General features: G+C 41.0%; 1 protein-coding gene across 1 annotated transcript; it reads left to right on the top strand.

Annotated features, from left to right (window-relative positions):
• Positions 1 to 850: 850 nt before the first annotated feature.
• LOC6577719 (homeobox protein aristaless) lies at positions 851 to 12,381 on the top strand. Its single transcript, XM_002003633.4, has 5 exons — positions 851 to 1,288; positions 9,284 to 9,629; positions 10,658 to 10,703; positions 11,326 to 11,588; positions 11,649 to 12,381. Exons 2-5 carry the CDS (start codon positions 9,325 to 9,327, stop codon positions 12,220 to 12,222), a joined length of 1,188 nt encoding a protein of 395 aa, XP_002003669.2. The 5' UTR covers positions 851 to 1,288; positions 9,284 to 9,324; the 3' UTR covers positions 12,223 to 12,381.
• Positions 12,382 to 21,066: the final 8,685 nt, after the last annotated feature.

The following is a 21,066-nucleotide window of genomic DNA, read 5'->3' as shown; positions in this document are numbered from 1 at the left end:
GCTCCCTTCCGTTTCTAGCTCTAACGCCTAACCATCTCAAGCAATTAAGACCCTTGACAGTCGTCTCGCAGTTGGATTCAATAAACCAACAAAGTCATTTACGAGGCCCTTAACACTATCCAACACAACAACAACAGCAACTCTCAGCATATGCGTGATAGCTAAATTATTAAATTTATGAGCCGCAACAACAAAGCCAAGCGAAAAGAGAGAAAAAGGCAGCAAAGCCAGGCAAATGCATCGATGGAAAACGTATGCGAAAGCAAACAAAAGTCAGGGAAATAAATTTCCATTTTACTAATCAAATTTATTGCACTTTGTGCGAGGCTTATTCAATTACGTGCCACTCCACACACACACGCACACACACACAAAGAATGGGAGAGAGAGAGAAAGAGAGAGAGGAACAGAGAGCGAGAGAGAGGTAGGGTTGAAGAGCGAGCTTTACAGCATTACAAAGCCGGCAGCGGCCGGTTAGCCGCCATTATTTGAGCGACTGAGCGCCGGCTGCTCTCATAGGTCAATGCTCATTGGCGGCTACAGCAGCATGCGCTCTCTCGCTCGCCCGCACTCTGTACTGGTGCAGTGCGAGCGAGAGAGAGTGTGCGAAGTAGCGAGTGAGCAAGGCGGAGCGCTGCTGCGCTACTCACCTGCCAGCCCGACACCTGCCTCAGCAATCGATCGTTCATTGCGATCTCGCCTGCGACGATCGTGCATCGCGCTCTCTCGCTTCAGCACATGTGCCAGCAGCTGGCAGCGACTGCTCCATAAGCACGACAACCGGTTGTTGGCGTCTGCGGCCCACCTGAATTACTTTTCGGTACCGGCCTCACTGCCAGCCGCCTGCTCTTTGTGTAGTTCGCTTGCGGCACTGACGGAGCCCGGTCATCAGAAGCCGTCGTCGCGCTTAACCCGAGTGTGTTTCAGCTGCCGTTCAGCCGCAGTTATTCTACGTGTGTGCCTGCATGTTTGTGTGTGTATGTGTGCGTATGTGTGAGTGTGCGGAAAAGTGCCTTAACAATAACCGAAATTTAAGATCTTGTTACGTGATTAAATGCAATATAAAATCTAGTTGGAGTGCTGCTTAGCCGTGGACTTGACAACAATTGGAGCAGGGCTTCTGTGCAAAGACCGTCGGCAACTTCTCTTGGATAGTGTGCTTTGAAATATTGAATACCCTAACACAAAATAAATAAATAAAACGATCAAGATTGCAAAAGGCGTCCAAAGATCAAAGCAGAGAAATCAAATATTTAAAATTTAAATAAGTCAAAATTGTTAATAGAAGGTGAGTTAGATACTCTAAATGTTAAATGACTCTAAATAATAAATTGTTTAAAGATTTCAAAACTGATTAATTTTAATTTTAAGAAATAAATTGGATGTTAATACATTGAACTTTTCTTAAATTTTAATAATTTTCACCGATTTGTTGCTCTTTAGGAATTATCTTTTGGTTCTTTCTGCGTATCTGAGGAATCTGTCAATTTTCCTCCTAATTTCGCAATTTTTAACACTCGACTAACGAAAATCCATATTGACTTCATATTATATATTTCTTATAGAAGAGCCCAACATCAATCAAATAGATAGAAAGGAAAATAATACAAGACTTTTTCCACAACTTTACCCAATTTATCAAGGAAAATGAATAAAATATCATTGAATATAAACTCTGATATTGCCTTAGGAAATAAATAATTTCCTCATTTACAAGCCGACTTAGATTTTAAATTATATTATATCTGCTTCTATAAGGTGTTAGGAAATACAATATATAAATAATTCTTAATATTTTGTAATAGGTCAAATTTCAAATATCATTGATAAATCAAAAATTGATTCGTTAAGGATTCAATTGACCTTCTTTAAACTAAAATACTCCTATCGATTGCTCCTATTATAGGTATCTGATCTTCTAATCAGAGACACTTGAAGCACGCTCTTTCCCTCCTCCCTATGTCCCTCTATTTGTCCGCTCTATATAATATTCAATGATGCAATCAGCTCAGCTCAGTGTTTGTCTAAAAGACGACCTAATTGTCGTCACGATCCGATACCATCACACATTGCACAAGTCGAGTCATCGGCAATCAGCAATCGCCAAGCAGCTCGTACGCTGGCTCAGTCCAAAATTTAACTAAGAAAACGTAAATTAAATATCATTAAATTTGATTAATTCACTTGGACATATCATATCGCCTTGTACGAGCACGGAGCTTAACTGGCCGAAGCAATCGACAAAATATTATTATTCATTATTTTTCATTAGCTGCATAGGCTAGGTGTATTTATGGGCTATGCCACATGCTGATAGGTCGATGGGCTTATCGCTGATTGGCTTTAATTAAACACCATTAAAAGAGTACAAAATATTGTCAGCGTCTGAGCCGATGGTAAATAAATCACGTTTTGTCATTGTGATGTTTTCAAAGTGTTCGCTAATCAAAGCAATGAAATTTCCACTCGTACATATGTGTACACCTACCAAATAAATGAAATTAACTGCCCACGCTTATCTCGCCGAGATAATCATGTCAAAAAGCTCGTCGAAATATCGGTATGGACTCGAGATATGCTTGGGTCAGTCGGGTAATACGAGTACAATACTAGCGTTCAGATAAGTCCCAGTCAGTCATATCAACGTCACGTCAATTCGTATTTCCCTTCCGTTTCGCACCGTTCCGTTTCTTTCCGTATTGAAGAGTTTTGGTTTCCTGGCGATAATCGATCAACTTCTTAGCTCTGATTTAATTAATAATAATGCGCATGTGACTTGTCACAACCAATTTTCAATTTCGTTTAGCTGTGACGCAAATCGAACTCGCTCCCTATCTCTGAGCAAGCATCAGCAGGAGATAGCGAGTGCCTTCACAGATCTTCACATCTAATTAGATAGATTGTTTTGTTTCTTTCGATTTTGGGTAAATTAAAATATGTTTCGAGACCAAAATGGTATTCGACATATTTGCAGCTCAATTCAATTAGGCCAACACACAATTAAAACTTGTCCGCAGATAGCGTCTCTGTCTCGCTCTCTGCAGTTCGTATCTAATAGATACAATGGCTGCTATCTATCAAACTGCGTACTGCGTATGATCACGTTTCCCAATTCCAGTTGTCGAAAGCGCTACCAAAGAGGCGTTGACTAGAAAACTATTTAACACAACGCAGCATGGCTTACGCCCACGCTCGGCTTTTGGGCGGCGATAACAGTTGGCGCCAAGGCTCGAACCCAGCTCATTGAGAGCTATGCGTATATGCTTCATTAATTCAAGCCAAATACAAATCCAGAGTCTGGTCCCAAATGGAACATGCAAACATGCATGAAATATCAACCACAGACGCGTTCCCAAATTGCTCTCCGTCGCTTATCAAAACGTACAAGACAATGACAAAGGGCGGAAACACGGATGAACCAAGTCGCCCTGGCTCAAGTCCAAGTCTCAGTCTCAGTCGCTGACGCTGTCTCAGCTTCACTAAACTTGGCCAGCAACAACAACAAAACGGAAAGTCAGCGCCAGGCGTCGAACAACAGTTGTTCGACTACACAGCTTCATGCCGCCTGCCCCCTGCCTCTCACTCGCTCGCTCGCTCCGCGCTTCGTCCAGCTCCTTGGTCAACGTTTTTAACATGCATTTTATGAGTAATTGGTCTCGCATCATCCACATCAACAGCTCGGTACGTCTGGACCTGAGTCACGGCTCGGAACCTGCGTCGACGACTACCTTTGGCTACCGTCAACAACTCAGCCATTAGGGTGGCCAAGGCGCAAAGAAAAACAAGAAAGGGAAAAGCTGCACATGCTACAACGACGAACAAATACTGTTAACTGATTTTTTTTTTTTATATATTTGACTACTATATATCCCATGGCTACCAGGAAGAAATCTTAATAATTATTTCTGTATATAATTAAAATATTCGAATAATTGGTCAAATTTAATTAGATTTCATATTTAAGTAAATATAAAATGCCCATTCCCCTATGGTCCCTTATAAGTAGACTACAAAGCATATCAACTAAAGTAAACAAATTGCTGAATCTGGTAAAAATAAATTTATGGCTGCTGAGCCATAATTTCAGATTTTAAAGAATTATTAAATGGGTGTTTGCTGCAAACTGAAAACCTCAAATTTATTTTTACCAAATATTTTTTTGTTTTAGTAAGAGTATACATCAGTCGGTCTGATTTTTGTTGATAAGCAGTAAATTGAATTAAAATTGCCCCATCAACAAATGAGGTTGCTGAGGCTTCGACACAGGATATGAATAAACTAATTATAATTGTGAATATATATATGTATGTATATATGTGTGTGTGTGTGCATTAGAGGTCCATAATGTACCGATGGCATTGTGACTCTCCGCCGGCGTCTGGGCACAAGAAGAATGCTGCCTTATCGCACCTGGCGCGTCCAAAGCCGGCGCCAACACAAGCAGCAGCAGCAGCAGCAGCAGCTCAGGTGCAGCCTCTGCCCTGGCCACACAGTCCCTCTGCGCTCGCTATCGTTTTTATGTTTTTTGGGTGACTCACGAAATTGTCGCTTGTCTGCGCTTATGTGAAATTAATAATTGACTTTATCAAGTATGTAAAATAAAAGACAAAGCAGGTGGGTTCCCTCTCTCTCTCATTTGTGTGCCTCTCTAATCCATCAACTTCATTTGAGGGCGAATGGACCACACACCTTTATTAATATGATGAGCTTGAGCTTTTCGAGCAGGCGCCACCCAAAAAGCTCGCCATTATCAGTTGGCTGCCCGAGGGGGTATTACAATGCTGATCATCAAAGTGTGACTAAAGTGGTTTAGCCTAATGTAAACCCATAAATAAGCTGCAGCAGATACCAGAGCGAGCCAAGTGGACCGGGCAGACGCATTAACAAAATGCCAGAAATGAGCTTCTGTTTAGGCTGCTCTACCTGTAGTCGATCGACTCGAGCGACTTGTCTCGTCTCGGCTCGCCTTGCCTCGCCTCGCCTTGCCTTGCTCTCCATTTAATGAAATATGCGAGTCCCAGTTGCAGTCCGCCGCATCAGGAGCGTGGAACACAAAAGTGCAGCCATAAAAACGACACCAAGCGACATGGCTCAGCACAGCAGGCAGATGGGCAGGGCGCAGGAGGCACTGGAGGGGAAACGAATGGATGCGAGAACAGAGCAAAACATTGATGCTTATCGAGATGACAGCAGGAGGACCCTATGGAACTGTGCTGCTGTACCGCAACATATAGAGTACGCACATATGTACATATGTATGTATAGCCAGCTTGTTATTAGGAATTAATTTCTTAATTTCTGCACTTGTCGGAGGGCAGCAGAAAAAAGTGCATATATAAAACAACAAAGCGTGTTGCAGTCGGGTGTATGAGATTGCCCAATGCTCTGCTCAATATGAAATCAAAGTTGGCGAACCACTTGGGGGAATACTTCCTTACATTTACCTCTGCGAGCTATCAAAACATTCTGCATTTTATGAGAAATGAATACCCAAGTCGTAGAATAATAAAATGCCAAACCAATATGCCTCTTTTCCACTTGCCGCACAGAGCATCATGAACTTGGAAACCCACACGCAGCTCTCACAATGTTGGCAGCAAAAGTTGCTCTTAAATAATTTCCAGACACTAATGGAGCTTATCTCTAAACGAAACAAGCAACCGCAAACAAGTCTGGCCAGCATGATGACGATGAGGAGGAAGAAGAAGAAGCAGCAGCAGCTGCTGCTGCAGTCTGACTGACTGACGGACTAACTGATAGACAGAGTGACTGACAGTCTGAGTGACTGAGTACGAAAGACTGAGACTTCAGTCTGGAAAACCCAGTCCTGCGACTGGCGCTTGACTTGATTAGCATGTGAGCCCTAAGCAAGACAGTCGCCACAGTGTGTCAAACAGTTAGGCACGACAAGTCAAGGCCCCCGGCCCGCCTGAAACGCTCAACAAGGCTATGGCCAATTGACCATAGTGGGAAATCGCACTATCTACAGCTGCGCAGCGCTAACTTGATTAGTTCTGGCCAAGCTCGTAAATAAAGCCATGAGCACCAAATACCACAAAACATGGCTAAGAGCTAATACGTGCGGACGCTCGAGTGGGTTGACAGTTTGACTGAAAAGTTTTTTAATTACCGGCGTCAATCAGCCCGAAAGACTTTGATGTTTGTTTGGATCAACTGCCTCCTTCGACTCCTGCCCAGCCACACATCCAATCCCAGTTCCAGTTCCAGTTCCATCCTCCAATAATAAAGTCGTAACGCGTTTACAATTATAAGGCGGTACGACAACAAAGCCAAACGGCACACATTCCCCACATAGCTCAGCGAACCGACCGAACACTTCAGCGTTTTTTTTTTTTTTTTTTTTTTTTTTTTTTTTTTTTGTTGAGCCGAGTGTCTACTGTACTGGCACTGTATCTACACACAGTAGTCTGAGATACAGCTCGCATGCAATGAATTAATCAGCACTATTTTATGATCTTGATGTTGTGTGATTAGACAGGTGAGTATGTGGGGGCTGGCATTGCTTCGAACTACCTCCACTACTCTCTCACTCGCTACACTCTCCCTCTCTCTCTGTATCTCTCTCTCTCTTTCTATTTCACTCTCCTTCTTCATCGTCAGCATAATTGCAATTCGTACAACTAATTTAATAATTTGCAGCCGAGTCTTACACAAATTAAGTTTGTCAGCTGTCAATGCGCGGAATTTGTTAACAACATTGAAAACTGACAGTGCGAATCATAATAAAAGTTATTAATGATGAGAAATGAGTTATGAACTGACGGATGTATGTGTGTACAAAAATAACTACAGGGATAAAAACTCGAATTGGGGGCCCATAACGAATATCGACTGCTCTAACAATGCAGCAAAAAACGAGTTAAATCAACTGCAAACTGAATGGCAAGGGAAATCTGATTGGAGCTGAGAGCAGAAATCAAATGTATTTAGTGTTGCGATAATTTATGCAAATGCTAATACTGCAGATAAATCAACTTTTTATATACATGGGTATTGGCATAGGTAACATTTTATTAATTAAAAATAAAATGGAATGAATTTCTCATAAATATCAGTAATTAAATTGTTTTAATTATTTAATTATAATTATACGTTGAGATTAATGACTTGTCGTTCGATGATTATCGATTTTATTGGCATCTTAGTAAAATTTATAAGTAATAAAAAATACTTCTTTTAAGCCTAGAATCATTACAAGCGAATCGAATAGATTTCTAGATTTTATGTGAATTTTTTCGGGATAACTTCGATAGCTTGCTTACCTATCGATAATTGATAACTTCGAGTATTTACTTGCCTATTGATAGATGATAGAATGATCGACCTCTATAATTCTATTCTACTGCCTTGACAAATTACTTAAAAAAGTGGGAATGCCCTTACTTGCAAGCTGCCACAAGGAATGACATGGCAACACAGTGGACAATGATCATTCTGTTGTGTCCATTAATGATGTAGTAGCTGTTGTTGTTATTGTTGATGATGATGATTGTTGTCTGCAGCAGCGGTTGCAACTTCATTCGTCGCAAGAATGCAACTAAATCAATCAGAAGCACACTAATTTGCCATTTAACAAGGTATTTGGACAATTTTGATATATGTATTCAGCCAGGGCCGAGGCGAAATGTCAACGGTAGCAGCGAAGACAACGCCAACATAAGGACGGGGCCATCAATCAAGCAGCCATTGAAGCACCCGGCATGGGCAACAGAGTGAAGAGAGAGAAAAAAAAGAAAAAAACCAAAACATTGAAAACAGAAAAACAAAAAAAGAAAAGTCCAAAGTAGTGAAGTCTTAAAACTTGGAGACAGTGCGGCATGACGTTTTCCAATTTGGAGCTAACCATTTATTTAATTGTCATTAGGGCACCTTGTATATTAATTAGCAAAACATGAAATTAACAAAAATGTTGAAAATTAACAAAATGCCGTATGAGGAAATTCAACCCAACCCCGCCACCTGATATGCAGGTATTCGGCTTGATCTGATCAACTGGTCAACTGACCAGCGGGTAGCCAAACCAACTCCGGTTGCGGTTGCTCTGCCAGCCGCTGATGATGATGAAAATGAAGTTGCCGCCCAATTTAATTAAAATTCCAAACGATCTGCACATGAAATGGCCAGCAAAATAAACGCAGCTCGCGAAAACGTGTTGATGATAGATCAGCTGAGTTCGATGTGCCCAAGTGTTTGTCTGGCTGACTGAAGTCTGACGGCTGATGCCATCGATTTGCATTGACTGAGCAGCTGCTACAGCTGTTGCTGCTGCTGCTGCTGCTGCTGTTGCTGCTGCTGTTGCTGTTGCTGTTGCTGTTGCTCAGACCACGATCATAAGGCACGCGGCTAGACCACAATACAGCGCAGCCACTAACAACACTATATAACAGGGTAATGGAAGCTTTTCGAATATGTATGGCTATACATTACAAATATGTAGAAAGGCTAAATTAAGTCAAGCTAGGCCTAGAAAGAGAGGGAGAGATAGAGGGAGAAAGAGAAAGAAGGAGAGAGATCGAAAGAGAGAGAGAGAGGGGAGAAGGTGGTCTGAAAATTTACTTGCTAATAAAAAAAAAAAAGCTAATATCGATCGTACATTGACTTTTCATTTCATTTACATATGTATAGAGAGAGAGAGAAAGAAAAAGACAGAGAGGAGAGATTGATACAGAAAAAGATAGAGGCAGATATATAGAAAACGAATCTGAGAACATCTGTAAAAGTGAATGTGAAGCAAGATAGAGATAGAAAAAGAGAGAGAGAGAGAAAGAGAGAGAGCGCGGTACAGATAGATATGAGCTGTAAGTGGGAGAGACCGGAACGGGAGTATATGAGGGAGAGAGAGAAGGCCTTGAAATCCAGAGACCGACAGACAGAGAGAGCGAGAGAGAAAGAGAGAGACAACTAGCTGCAATCATAACTTTACTGTGTTGTCATGCTCATTTCAACTAAATACCGTTGTCTCAATGATTTTATGAGAATTTCTAGTTTAATTTGCACTTAAGTTCGATAATATAACTACGCCGACTATCAAGTATTCATTTTATCTGCTGTCCAGTGTAATTATTGGAAGCAAAGCGCAACCGCAACTAACCTTTGCGTCTACTTGGAGCCTTCATGGCTATTGAAAATTATCGAAATTGGCGTAATAAAGTGTACGATAATTACATGTTTAGTTATGATTGAATTACGAGCTTCTAATGTGAGACTAATTCGCTGTACATTTTGTCTCTCTCTCGTCCCCCCGCCTATGTGCCATGTGCAGCTGCCCGCTGGTAACTTGGCCGACTTGCTGGCTTTTGGATTATGGGCATATCGGAGGAGGTCAAGCTGGAGGAACTACCGCAAGAAGCCAAGCTAGCACACCCACATCCGGATGCCGTGGCCGAACGTGGTGTGGCATCAGCCGCGGTCTCAGCTTCTGGTGCGGTGCCCAGCGGCGCCAGTGGCGGCACCAACAGCCCCATCTCGGACCCCAACAGCGACTGCGAGGCGGACGAGTATGCGCCCAAGCGCAAGCAGCGCAGGTATAGAACCACATTCACCAGCTTTCAGCTGGAGGAGCTGGAGAAGGCCTTCTCGCGCACCCATTACCCCGACGTATTTACGAGGTGAGTGTGAAGCATAATGACCAAAGATAAAAGAAAACAAACGAAATTTACATAAATCGATTCTCTAGTGAGTTGGCAGCATCAGCATCGAAAGTTTAATGTGGTTTTTATACGCCAGATATGTATGGTGAATACGCCTATGACATGCATATGATATGACCCCCTTGTGAGTTGAGCCCAAACTATTTGGAGCTGGGTTTCGAATTACGCTCCACAGATCTTTCAAATCAGTGCCAATTGAGATCCCCTAGGGTACAAGCAAATTCAATTAACATGCAGAAATGTAACAAGATATGTAAAGACTGCAATAATAATTGCCATAAATTAGAGGCCCGCCTCTAACTGACCGGCCAAACAACCAGAACTGTCTACAGCCAAACGCTAATGGAAATTGCACAAAATAAAAAATAAATAAATAAAACTAAAAAAAATAAAAAAAGGAAATTGTAATAACAATTAGAGCAACTTTTTGTAGGCAGTCTACGGGCTTACATCTCATTAATGCAACCAGTTTAAATGCTTCACTATTAATTAATCAAATGAATCAGAGTAACTTTGTTTACACTTACCCAGATTGATTGGTATGAGAATCAGATAGAGCGGCAATAATTGTCTAATTAACTGTAATAGAAATAAGACTGGAGGCGTTAGTAAAGCTTCGATAGTTAACATATAATGAGAATCGAATAGAGAGGTTAATAATCTTTTTAGCAATGGCTGATAGATATTATCTTTATAATGTGAGAAGCTTCTGATAGACAATCGTTTGTTAAATCTGCTTAAAGTCAGTTGTAATTATAATCTGATTCGAAGAGGAATAATTTCTATAATAATTTCTATTGCAAGATATTAATACAAGAGAAATTCTGGTGTTCCAAATTGCAGATAATTTCTCGTAATAACCCCATTATTTTAACTTTAAAATTAATTGAATAACATGATACTTGATAGTTTTTGTGTATGAAAGCCGTAACCCTTCTCATGCTTAATCGTTTGTAAATCATGTTTTTTTTCTCCACTTTTTACAGGGAAGAGCTGGCGATGAAAATTGGATTAACTGAGGCGCGGATTCAGGTAAAGGCCCATCACCCTAATCGCCTAACCAATTGTGCGGTTTGGTTCGATTCGCGTGCTCCAAACGGAGTTAACAATGTTGAAAATTGAAAAATAATGGAGCATGTCGTCCCTAATGAAAACACTTCTAGACCGAAAACGCCCAGCGCCCAAGCGCCATAGATTAGGGCATGGGATTGGGGAAATTCACTTGCTAACCAATTTTAGTGCCAGTCATTATGGGAGCTGATCCGGTTTTAGGGCATGGCTTTAATCTGGTTTTTAATTACCGCTCATGCTAAACAACATTATTTGCTTATGAACATTTTCTAGCGGTAATTGTCAGAGCGGGTCTCAAAGGGACTCACACATACTCAAAAGTCCAGCATCCACTTCAGACTTCAGCTTCGACTTCAGCTCCAACTTGGACTGTGACGGTGACTGGTGCTGGCTGCAATCAGCCACCGTTCTCGACACGAATTCAGATTGTTATGTTAAAAACTAATTAAATGGGCGTTTTCAATAGTCACGCCCATTAATTGACTGCCACAGAAGCTGGCAGGACACAGTAGCCTGCATGAAACACATAACTCAACTCAGTCTCAACTCTTCCCTCCTCCGGTTGTTGTTGTTGTTGTTGCAGGTCTGGTTCCAGAATCGACGCGCCAAGTGGCGCAAGCAGGAGAAGGTTGGACCGCAGTCACATCCATACAATCCGTATCTGCCCAGCGGCGCGGCGAGCATGCAAACTGTGGTGGGTGCCGCCCTGCCGCCCAATCCGTTTACCCATTTGGGCTTCCAGCTGCGCAAGCCATTCGATTCGCCCGCCAATTTGGCCGCCTTTCGCTATCCGCACTTGTCGGCTGCTCCAATGATACCATCCGGCTACTTCAATCAGTTCCAGCGGTAAGTTATTTGCGCAGCGTTCTCTTTTATTTCTGTTAGCTAAACGTTCGCCCTTTGCAGTGCACCGCCGCACATGCTGCCGCCGGGCATGGCATCGATGTATTCGCCCTCGAGCTCCTTTCAGTCGCTGCTGGCCAATATGACGGCTGTGCCGCATAGCCGTGCGCCGCCCATGCCCACCCTGGCCGCCAAGCCGCCGATGCTGGTGGGCTCGCCGGATATGCATTCGCCCAACAATCATATGATGGCCTCGCCGCCCAACTCGCCCAGCTCGCAGCTGTCACAGTCGGCGCCAGTGACGCCCTCGCAGCAACCGCCCCCACCGCCGGCGCAGCTGTCGCCACAGCAGCTAGTTGGCATCTCGCTGACGCATCAGGCGCCGCCCGCCAGCTCGCCCACACAAACGGCGCCTGTCGCCCTGACCTTGGCTCATGCGCATTCGCACTCGCATTCGCATACGCATTCGCATTCGCACTCACCGCAACGGCAGCTGGCGCAGCCAACACGATCCGCCACGCCGCCTGAGGATCGACGCACCTCGTCCATAGCTGCGCTGCGGCTTAAAGCGCGCGAGCACGAACTCAAGCTGGAGCTGCTGCGCCAGAATGGCCACAGTGGCGATGTGGTTAGCTAGCCAAGCAGCAACATAATTCAATTGGTTAACTGTAGTTCTAAGCCCTTAAGTTATTCGAAAACGGACCTTGCATCTTATGTTTGTAAAAGAATTCACGGATTTTCCATTAATAAAATCAAGCACAGACGTCAAAGTGTTTGTGATATACACAGAAATAAATCCTCTCTCTGCATATCTTACTATTTCTATCTCTTTTGCTCTATCTATCTCTCTCTCTCTCTTTCTCCCTCTCTATTTTTAGTGTTTCATCAAAATCAGTTAATGCCCAACAAATTGTATTTAAGCCGGGCATCACAAATGGCCTGGCCCTAATGTGCGTAACAACACCTACTTAGGAGCGAGCGCTAACAGAGCCAACAACTGATTCACAGGCAGGCAAACAGCTACCAGCCAGGTCAGCTGCCATTAATCAGCGGACTGTACATAAATCAGCGCTGGCCAAAAATAAAGATAGGGAGCGAGAGAGAGAGAGAGAGAGAGAGAGAGAGGGAGGGAATACAAAGAGAAACAAAAATAAAGGCCGGGCGGGTGCTACAAATATAAATTTATGAATAAATTAGAAACAAATTAAGTATGTTAATGAGAGCCAGCCCAATGAAACGTAGGTATCGAACGAATCAAAAAACGAATGTCGAACGCCGCTTAGCGATTTCTCTTGTTTGTGAATCTTTCTTTGTGTACCCTGTAAAACAGGTGAGCAACCGGTATGCCATAGTCTATTAATGCTTAAGCCAAGAATATATATAGTGGCTTCTACAAAAATCAGATAACATATTCAAAATCAAAAGACTTAAGCGACAAACTTGGTGAGTACACAGCAATTTATTCCTTTTACCCAAATCAATCAAATCAACTTAATACAATTTGTCATATTTTATTTTAAATCTAAAAAAAATAAATAAATAATTTTACATAGGGTATCCTGCTAGTCAATTACGGCCGCTTAGACAGTTGCTCACGTTTTCTTTTTGTTTTCGGTCATTGTGTTTTTTAATTTTGGCTTGAATTATGCGTGGTAATTAATAAAATGGAATATTTATGATAACATTTATAAAATACGAAGCGGCTTAATTCGATTACCAGATATTTGTGGTTGGCTGTGAAAGATGGCCCTAAGAAACGGGGCACATTGCATGGTAATTGGCATCCAAAAGGTGGAACTGTGATAATCATGTTTAACCAGCGGAGCCCTCAAGGGTCGCTCCTCCGATGTGGCAACGCTTCATGCATTTCAATGAGTTCGTCAAATGCAAAGGCTACCCGTTAATTTGCATAATAATCAAGTTTGGGCTGGAGGAGGCGGGACGCAGGTGGCAGGGCGACTGCCAGAGAGCGATACACATACAGCCAGAGGCTGAGAAATGTGATACAAAATATCGGGCAACAACCGATATTAATAATCATTAATTAAGGCGACTAATTAACGCTGACATTAAAAGACTGCATTTTAATTACGATCAAATCATATGGCCTCCCATCGACTCGTCCCCCTCTCCATCGCCGATCTCACCCTACCTCTCTATAGAATCTAGCTGGTGATTAGCTTTTGTAGACAAAAGCGTGTTTGTTGCTAATGTTTTCTTTTCTTTTCTGTTTCTATTTCTGCTTAACTTTATTTATTATTATTATTATTTATGTTATTCTTCTTCATCATCCTCTTCTACTCCTATGCAACGGGGGGCCTAACCCCGGTTTACATCTCTATTTGTGGCTGCATTTCATTAGCACAAACATTCGATAAAAAACGTTTTTTTAATTCAATTTAACTTCAACACAACTTAATTGTTTTTCATGAGCAATGAGCAGTGCTCTGCAACAACAACGACAACAAGAATAACAAAATACAACAATAACAATTCAAACAGCAGCAACAGCAGCTTTAAGATACGCGAACATTGACGACGGCAACGGTTGCTGCTTTTTTTTTTCGCTATAAACCAAATGTTGTTGTTGCTGCATACGTAATTGCATGTCTGTGTGTGTGTGTGTATGTGTTTCGTGTGTCGGCGCAATTAACTTTGCGTTTAATTTGCAATTATCCAAACGACTCAAACTAATTAGCGCCACTTTGATTAAACTTTGCAAAATTGAACAATTTTTTTTACCCCAACAAAACGGAAAAACTGAAGAAACAAATTGAAAAAAAGGTGAAAAAAAAAAAATTGAGTACAGAGAAAATTACAAAAACAAAAAATGTTATAAGAAATGCTTACATGCAGAATTTAATTACATTTTAAGAATTTACAACCAGCTTGAGGAGCAAAGTGAAGAGCTTTTTATTTATTATTTATACATAAATAATTCATGAATATTCGTGGCTTTGCTCTTATCTAACAGATTGCCTTACATATATGTTTTACAGAGCGATACACATTATCATCATCGTCGCCGTCGTCATCATTGGCGATTGTGAGAAACAACATAAAGTTAATTTAATAAATTCAATCATCCCAAACAAAAGACTTAGGCAACGAACTTGGCTAACGAAACATAAGTTAAGCTTAAGCACAACAAAAACAAATTAAAAAAAAACCAGACGCGAAGCTCCATTTAGTTGCTATTCACACTATGGCAAAGTTGTCAATTTATAGTTCCCAATAAAATGACTTGCTAAATTTAGACAGCTTAAGCTGACCTACTTCAAAATCTATATTTGAAGTTATTTTCGGTATAATATACACTCTCCTTCATGCGGTTGAGTTCTTTGAATAGATTCCTTATATTTCCAAATTGCATTATGACGTGATATTTCTTATAGATACATAGTTTACTTAAATATAAGACTTGTGCATATAATAAAGATGGCTCTATTGCATTCAATAAACATATCGAAACAAAAGCTATTCATCAATTGTAGACACTCGCAAATGAATGACACATGCGTTACATGTTCGCCAAATGCTGATGCTGTTGCCGATGCTGTGGCATGCAGCTTGTACCGCTACGTCTGCCCCTTATGCGACCTGGCACACTTTCGAGAGCTGCGCTTTGCCTTCATGTAAAATGTAAAATGCCTTTCCTAAAACTTGTTGTTGTTGTTCGTCTTTTTTGGTCGATTGAAATTCTGCAGTTGTTGTTGTCGTTGTATGTTGGTTGGTTTGTGCGTCTGCATAAATTAAATTAACGCTGAAATTGGCGCTGCAGCTGCAGTACAGCAGCCAATTCCTTGGGGTCCTATGCAGCCCATGTGAAGCTTGTCCATCTGTGACTGTTCCTGCTGCTCGAACTGCTGGATTTATTGTTGTTGTTGTTGCCGCCACTGGATTCGTAATTAACTTGTTGCCATAATTGCTCACTTTTGCATTTGTGTGTTGCATGTGACACGCTGCAACAGGGCTTCCTGCCCAGCTCATTGGCGAGTGCTACAAATTTTTCTGTAGAAGTCATTACACACACCTTTACACACACTTAAGTCTATAGCTGGGCCCCCACACACATATACACATACACATGCAGGGAGAGTCAGCAAGGTGACCCTTATGAGCGAGCAAACGGTAACGACGTGACTTTTATTATGCGCACGAGACAACACGGTGATGGTGAGAGGGGGGTCTGTTACCACGAGAAAGAGGGAGAGGGAGAGAGAGAGTGAAAGAACTGCAGCGAGACAGTGGAGAAACATTTGGCGCCGCAGCAATTAGTTATCAAAGACGTCGCGCATTGACAAGCAAAAGTCAAAGCACTCTTCGAGCCACCAAAAAGAAAGAAAGAACAGTAAGCCATATGCGGATTATCTGTATATACATATATACGAGTATATACGATATTTAAGCACATAATAAAGCGTTAAATAAGTGACTCATACGCGTGGCCTGTGTAAGTGGCACAGCAGCTCCCGAGCTGCTGCCTGTTGGCAACGCCCCAAATCATGGCCACCTGTGCCAGAGGGAGACACCCAGATGGGCCACGCACTGTGGAGAGTGAGGGGCGCGCACATGAAATTGAGAAAAAGTGAGACCAGCTAAACATTGATCCCTATCGACATGTCAGCCACACAGTAGTAGCCACAGCAGCGGCAACTGCAACAGCTTAACACGAGGCACAAGCAGCACGCAAGCTGCAAAAACCATTTTTCTTCAAAGATCAATGCGGATACGAAGGAGATACATCAGACTACGCATGCAGCCCCATATGTATGTGTGAGTAAGTGCAGTGTGAGAGTATGTGTGTGCGTGCGTGTATATTGACTCATTTATATCTAGATTCCAAAAATTAAGAAGTGCCTAGTAGCAGATTGTACTGATTGGCTTATAGTATAAGAAGAGCTAAATTGATGAAGACGACATGATTGTTCTCATATGCCATGCCCTAAGAAGGCGTACGCAGAGATTGCCCTAGCACTTGAAGCATTATGAATGATGCGAATGAAGAGATATGAACGAAAATAATTGTCATCTACGGATTTGATCTTGTACAAGATATTCTCACTCACTCATATACATAGCGTATACAAAGTTTAAGATCTCACATATAGAAAGTAATATATGTTCATATACATATATAGAAATGCTGCAAGGATCCGATTACATTAAGTCATTATACTCCATATAGGCTTACTTCAAAATGAATGCGTATTTTGAATATATTTTTATTCAATATTCATATATTCATATATTCCATCGGCTTACGTTGTCCACCCTGCGTTATTCATCAAAATACGCGTAAAATATAAAATCAGCCATAAAAGTATAATAAAAGTCTTTAATAAGAACTTCGAATATTTACATGTTCATATTTAGCATAAACGGTTTCAGCCAACATTTCTGAGCAAACGGAAGTGGGTCAAAATATTTCGAAAATAGAAGACAACAAAAACGAAAAACATTTATTCAAATTAAAAATAAAATACAAATGTATTTGGCAAATTAAAAATGAATGAAAAACGAAATCGAAATCAAAATCGCATTTATTTTGTCAAAGTTTAGTGGGAGCTGAAAATAAATGTATTATTATTATATTTTTTTTTCAGCTTTGTTCGTATCGTAAAGATCTTATCCAGCTTCTCTTGTGTTTTTTTAACGAGTTTTCAAGCATAGCGTTTATCAAACGCTTGAATGCATAATGTGAATCAAATATGCACTAATTAAATATATTAAATAAGCATAAAAACTCTAGAGGGCATTATCTACGCCTCCTTAGCTTATCTATCTACAATACATACATGTGTAGGGCCTAAACTGTGACTCTTGCTGTTGCTGTTGCTGTTGTCGCTGGCCATTTGCATAGGCCCCTACCCAGTTGCTAATGAGCTGTCCCCTCTTCATGCGAAGCGTAGGTGTTTAGCGTGTAAGATTAGATTAGGCTAATCAGGTAGGCGAGATCTCTACTATGGATACGCAACATCAAAAGCAGCTCCGTCACGCACACACGCATACTATCGTATATCTAGCTATAGTTATAGATGAGCTGAATGCCGAGGCGTAAAGCCCGCAACTAGTCAACTCTGTTAGATGGCGCATGCATCAGGCTGAGAAAGCAGTTGCCTCTAATTGCCGATAATTAACTCAATCGAAATGCGATTTATAATTTCTGCTCGCCACAAATTAAAATTGCCATTGGTGGCATTTGTGGCATGCAACTCATATGAAGCGGCGCAAAATCTGACAAGCCAGAACAACATCATAAAAGTGACAGGAATGTGTTGAGGCAAGTATCTTGCATCGGATGATACCCTGTAGGTAGCTAAAAATTAGGCTAAGATTACGCCTACCCATAATATTTATTTGATTGGGAAATCAGATTTGTGATAAGAGAAAATATATTACCATGGGAAATTTTATCTCTCTCTTTATCCATCTGCCTGATATATCTCTAAATTTTTGTTGTTCTCTCATCTTATATATATATTGTTCTTATTTATATTTAATATTATTCTGTAGCCCCCACATTTCTCTCTCGCTCTCTTTTTCTTTATCTGGGTCTTTCTTTATCTAACTCTCTCTTCCATTTCAATCTCTCTCTCACTATGTCTCTTTATATGTACAATTCAATCATATGCCATATCAGTTAATTTTTCCGACTATTACAGGGTATGCATAAGAAAAATGTGAAACGAAATAGGCCGAAGCAGCTGCTCGCAGAGCTGCAGAGAGAAGAAGAGATTGACGAAGAGAGACACTGTAGCTCGGGGACATATTTAGGCGTGCCCAAAAAGGAGCAGCCGACCGACCCGCTCACTAATTTGCCATTTAGGCAGGCATCTCTGGCATTTGTGACAGGCGAAGGCAAAAGACAAAAGACAAACTCAAACGCAAGAAAAGCAACCGCAGAAAAGTTCCAACTTAATGGCTTAATGTAGAGAAGCGAGTGAAGAAGTCACAGTTGCTGACCAGCGAATAGCTCAACTGCTGATAATTAACAATTTCAGGTGCCATTCGGGCTGAATCTTTGGCGATTTTATATAGATTTTGCAATCAGTGGTGCAATTATCTCCCCCTCCCGCCAATCATCTACTTCACCTGGCTCGAAAAATCTTATTAAGTTTTGTTTGTTTTCATCATTATTTTCACGGGTGATCGGCTGAACCGTTGATCCGTTGATTCGTTGCCCATTTTCGGCCATTAAGAGTGAAAATCTTGTGTAAATCGAATTATTTGTAATTTATGGTGTGGCAGTTGTTGAATAAATGGACGTTATTACCAACCCAGCAACAGCAATGAGAGGAGCAACAATAACAACTGGCAACGAGCCACAGTCAGGTCTCGCCTGGCATAGCCTAAACCAATAACCATTAAGCGTGCTAAAATCAATCGAGCCCTCGCACACCCGCACACCACACGCAGCCTCACTATGTATGTGTGTGTGTGTGCGTTGAGGTCCAAGACCACGAATCCTCCTCTCAGTTAGCTTGTGGTTGCAATTTGCAGACGATTTGCGGTTCAGCTTGCGGTTGCACTATGTATATGAATGTGTGTGTGTGTCCGTCTCTCTCTCTCTCTCTCTGTGTATATGTGTGTGTAACAAAGACACAACATGGCGTACATGCTAGCTGGCTGGATGCGCGATGCACTCGCAGCCCCAGAGCCAAACTGGTTCAAAGAGATTATCGATTTTCAATTACCGGGCGAGTGTGCGGCTAAGTAGTTTGGTTTTTGTTTGGTCTAGCAATTTTCGTAACTACAGCTGGACTTGGTCCATGGACCCGGTCAACAGCAACATACATAATGTCCAACTATTTAGCAAGGCACCGGGCAACAGAATATTTTAGATAGAATATAGCGAAAGTACATATAGTAGATTTATGCTTTATTACGGAAAGCCACAAAAAAGTCCGAAGAGTGCTCAATGCTCAGTGCGGGTAAAAAAGCTAAATCTATAGGGTCTCAAGGAACTGATAAATTAAACAAAACTTCTGATAAGCAGGAAACGAATCTAAAAAATCATGTTAACAACTAAATTTAACTCTTCCTTATAAAATGAACGAAACTGAAGTCGAAACATAAAAGAGAGAACGAATGCTGAGAAGATAACTATAAATTAAAAAGTAAACTTTTAAGAAGCTTTAAACTAAAGGTCTCGAAAGCTTTTAAGCTTTCGGGCGATGCAAGTACACATTTTTATGGACACTTAATCAATGTAAATGGACAGCACTTTTTTTTTAAATAGCAAGGACTTTAAATTATTAATTGCAAATCATAAAAAGCTTAATTTTAGAATATATATGCACTTATTAAGCTAACAAATATAATTTAATAAATAAATTTATATATATAAATTTAATAAATAAGATAAGTATGAGAGTATCGCAACTGCGAAAGAATTTTAAAATTGATAATTATTTCTCAAAAGTATTCAACGACATTCAAATTAAGAAAGATATATAATTTAAGCTGAAATTAACATTGCTAATATAATAATAAACATTACAAATAACTGCAAGTTAAAGCTTATAAATCATATATATAGTATATATAATATAAACGAAATATAAAGATGATATCTCTGCAAACAAACTTGTTGCACAGTGTATGAAGCTGTGATATGAGAGTTGCAAGCGTCAAGGAAATTAAACAAATTAAGTGCGACACTCGGCAGCGTGTTCCCAGCGGCGAAACAGAAAAACCACACATACACACGTGCGCTTACATACAAACTGATATGTCTATATATACTAGCTATATCTTATCTATTAAATCGTTTAACATTTATAACCCGTTTGTCCGTTGTAAGCGAGGCGTCTATCTATGAATGAAAGCGGTTTTTGTTTTTTGTGTGTGTCGAATGTGATGCGACGTAATCATCGAGTTAATCCCAGAGGCAGCCAGACGGACAGACGATGAAAGCAGAGGCAGCTGCTCGACTGGCTTTGGCCAATGTTTACTTTTTTTTCTCTCCGTTCGAGAGGGGAGCCTATGCTAATCGCTTGGCTTATAATTAATTAATTAGCTACTCGGATGAGCGAAAAGGAGAGAGATAGACTAAGAGAGAGAAAGAGAGAGAGTATGTGTGAGTGTGAGTGTGAGTACATGCAATAGCACGTTCGTTGCCTAAGTCTTTTGTTTTTTCTTTTTTCTTTGTTTTCCATTGCAGCTGGCGTCAGAAATTTAATCAAAAAATTTCATAAATGCGGCACGAAAATTGCGCTTTTAATGACAATAATTTGCGTAATGGATTTTCATGTTTTCGTAATTGAATTTATTTTAATTTAAACCAAATTGCGCAGCGGCCACAGCCCCAGCACCTTCAGTACCTTCAACTTCGCTCGCATATAATTTTATGCGCTCACGCCGTCCGCTACGCTAATTGATTATAATTCTGTCAGTCGCCACCGTCGATGGGCAACGGGATGTGGACCCATGAAGCTGAAGCTAAAGCTGTAGCTGTAGCTGTAGCTGTCGCTCTCGC

Source organism: Drosophila mojavensis, unplaced genomic scaffold (genome assembly GCF_018153725.1).
Source record: "Drosophila mojavensis isolate 15081-1352.22 unplaced genomic scaffold, ASM1815372v1 contig_36, whole genome shotgun sequence".
Lineage (NCBI taxonomy): Eukaryota > Metazoa > Arthropoda > Insecta > Diptera > Drosophilidae > Drosophila > Drosophila mojavensis.
This window is presented reverse-complemented; position numbering and strand designations above follow the sequence as displayed.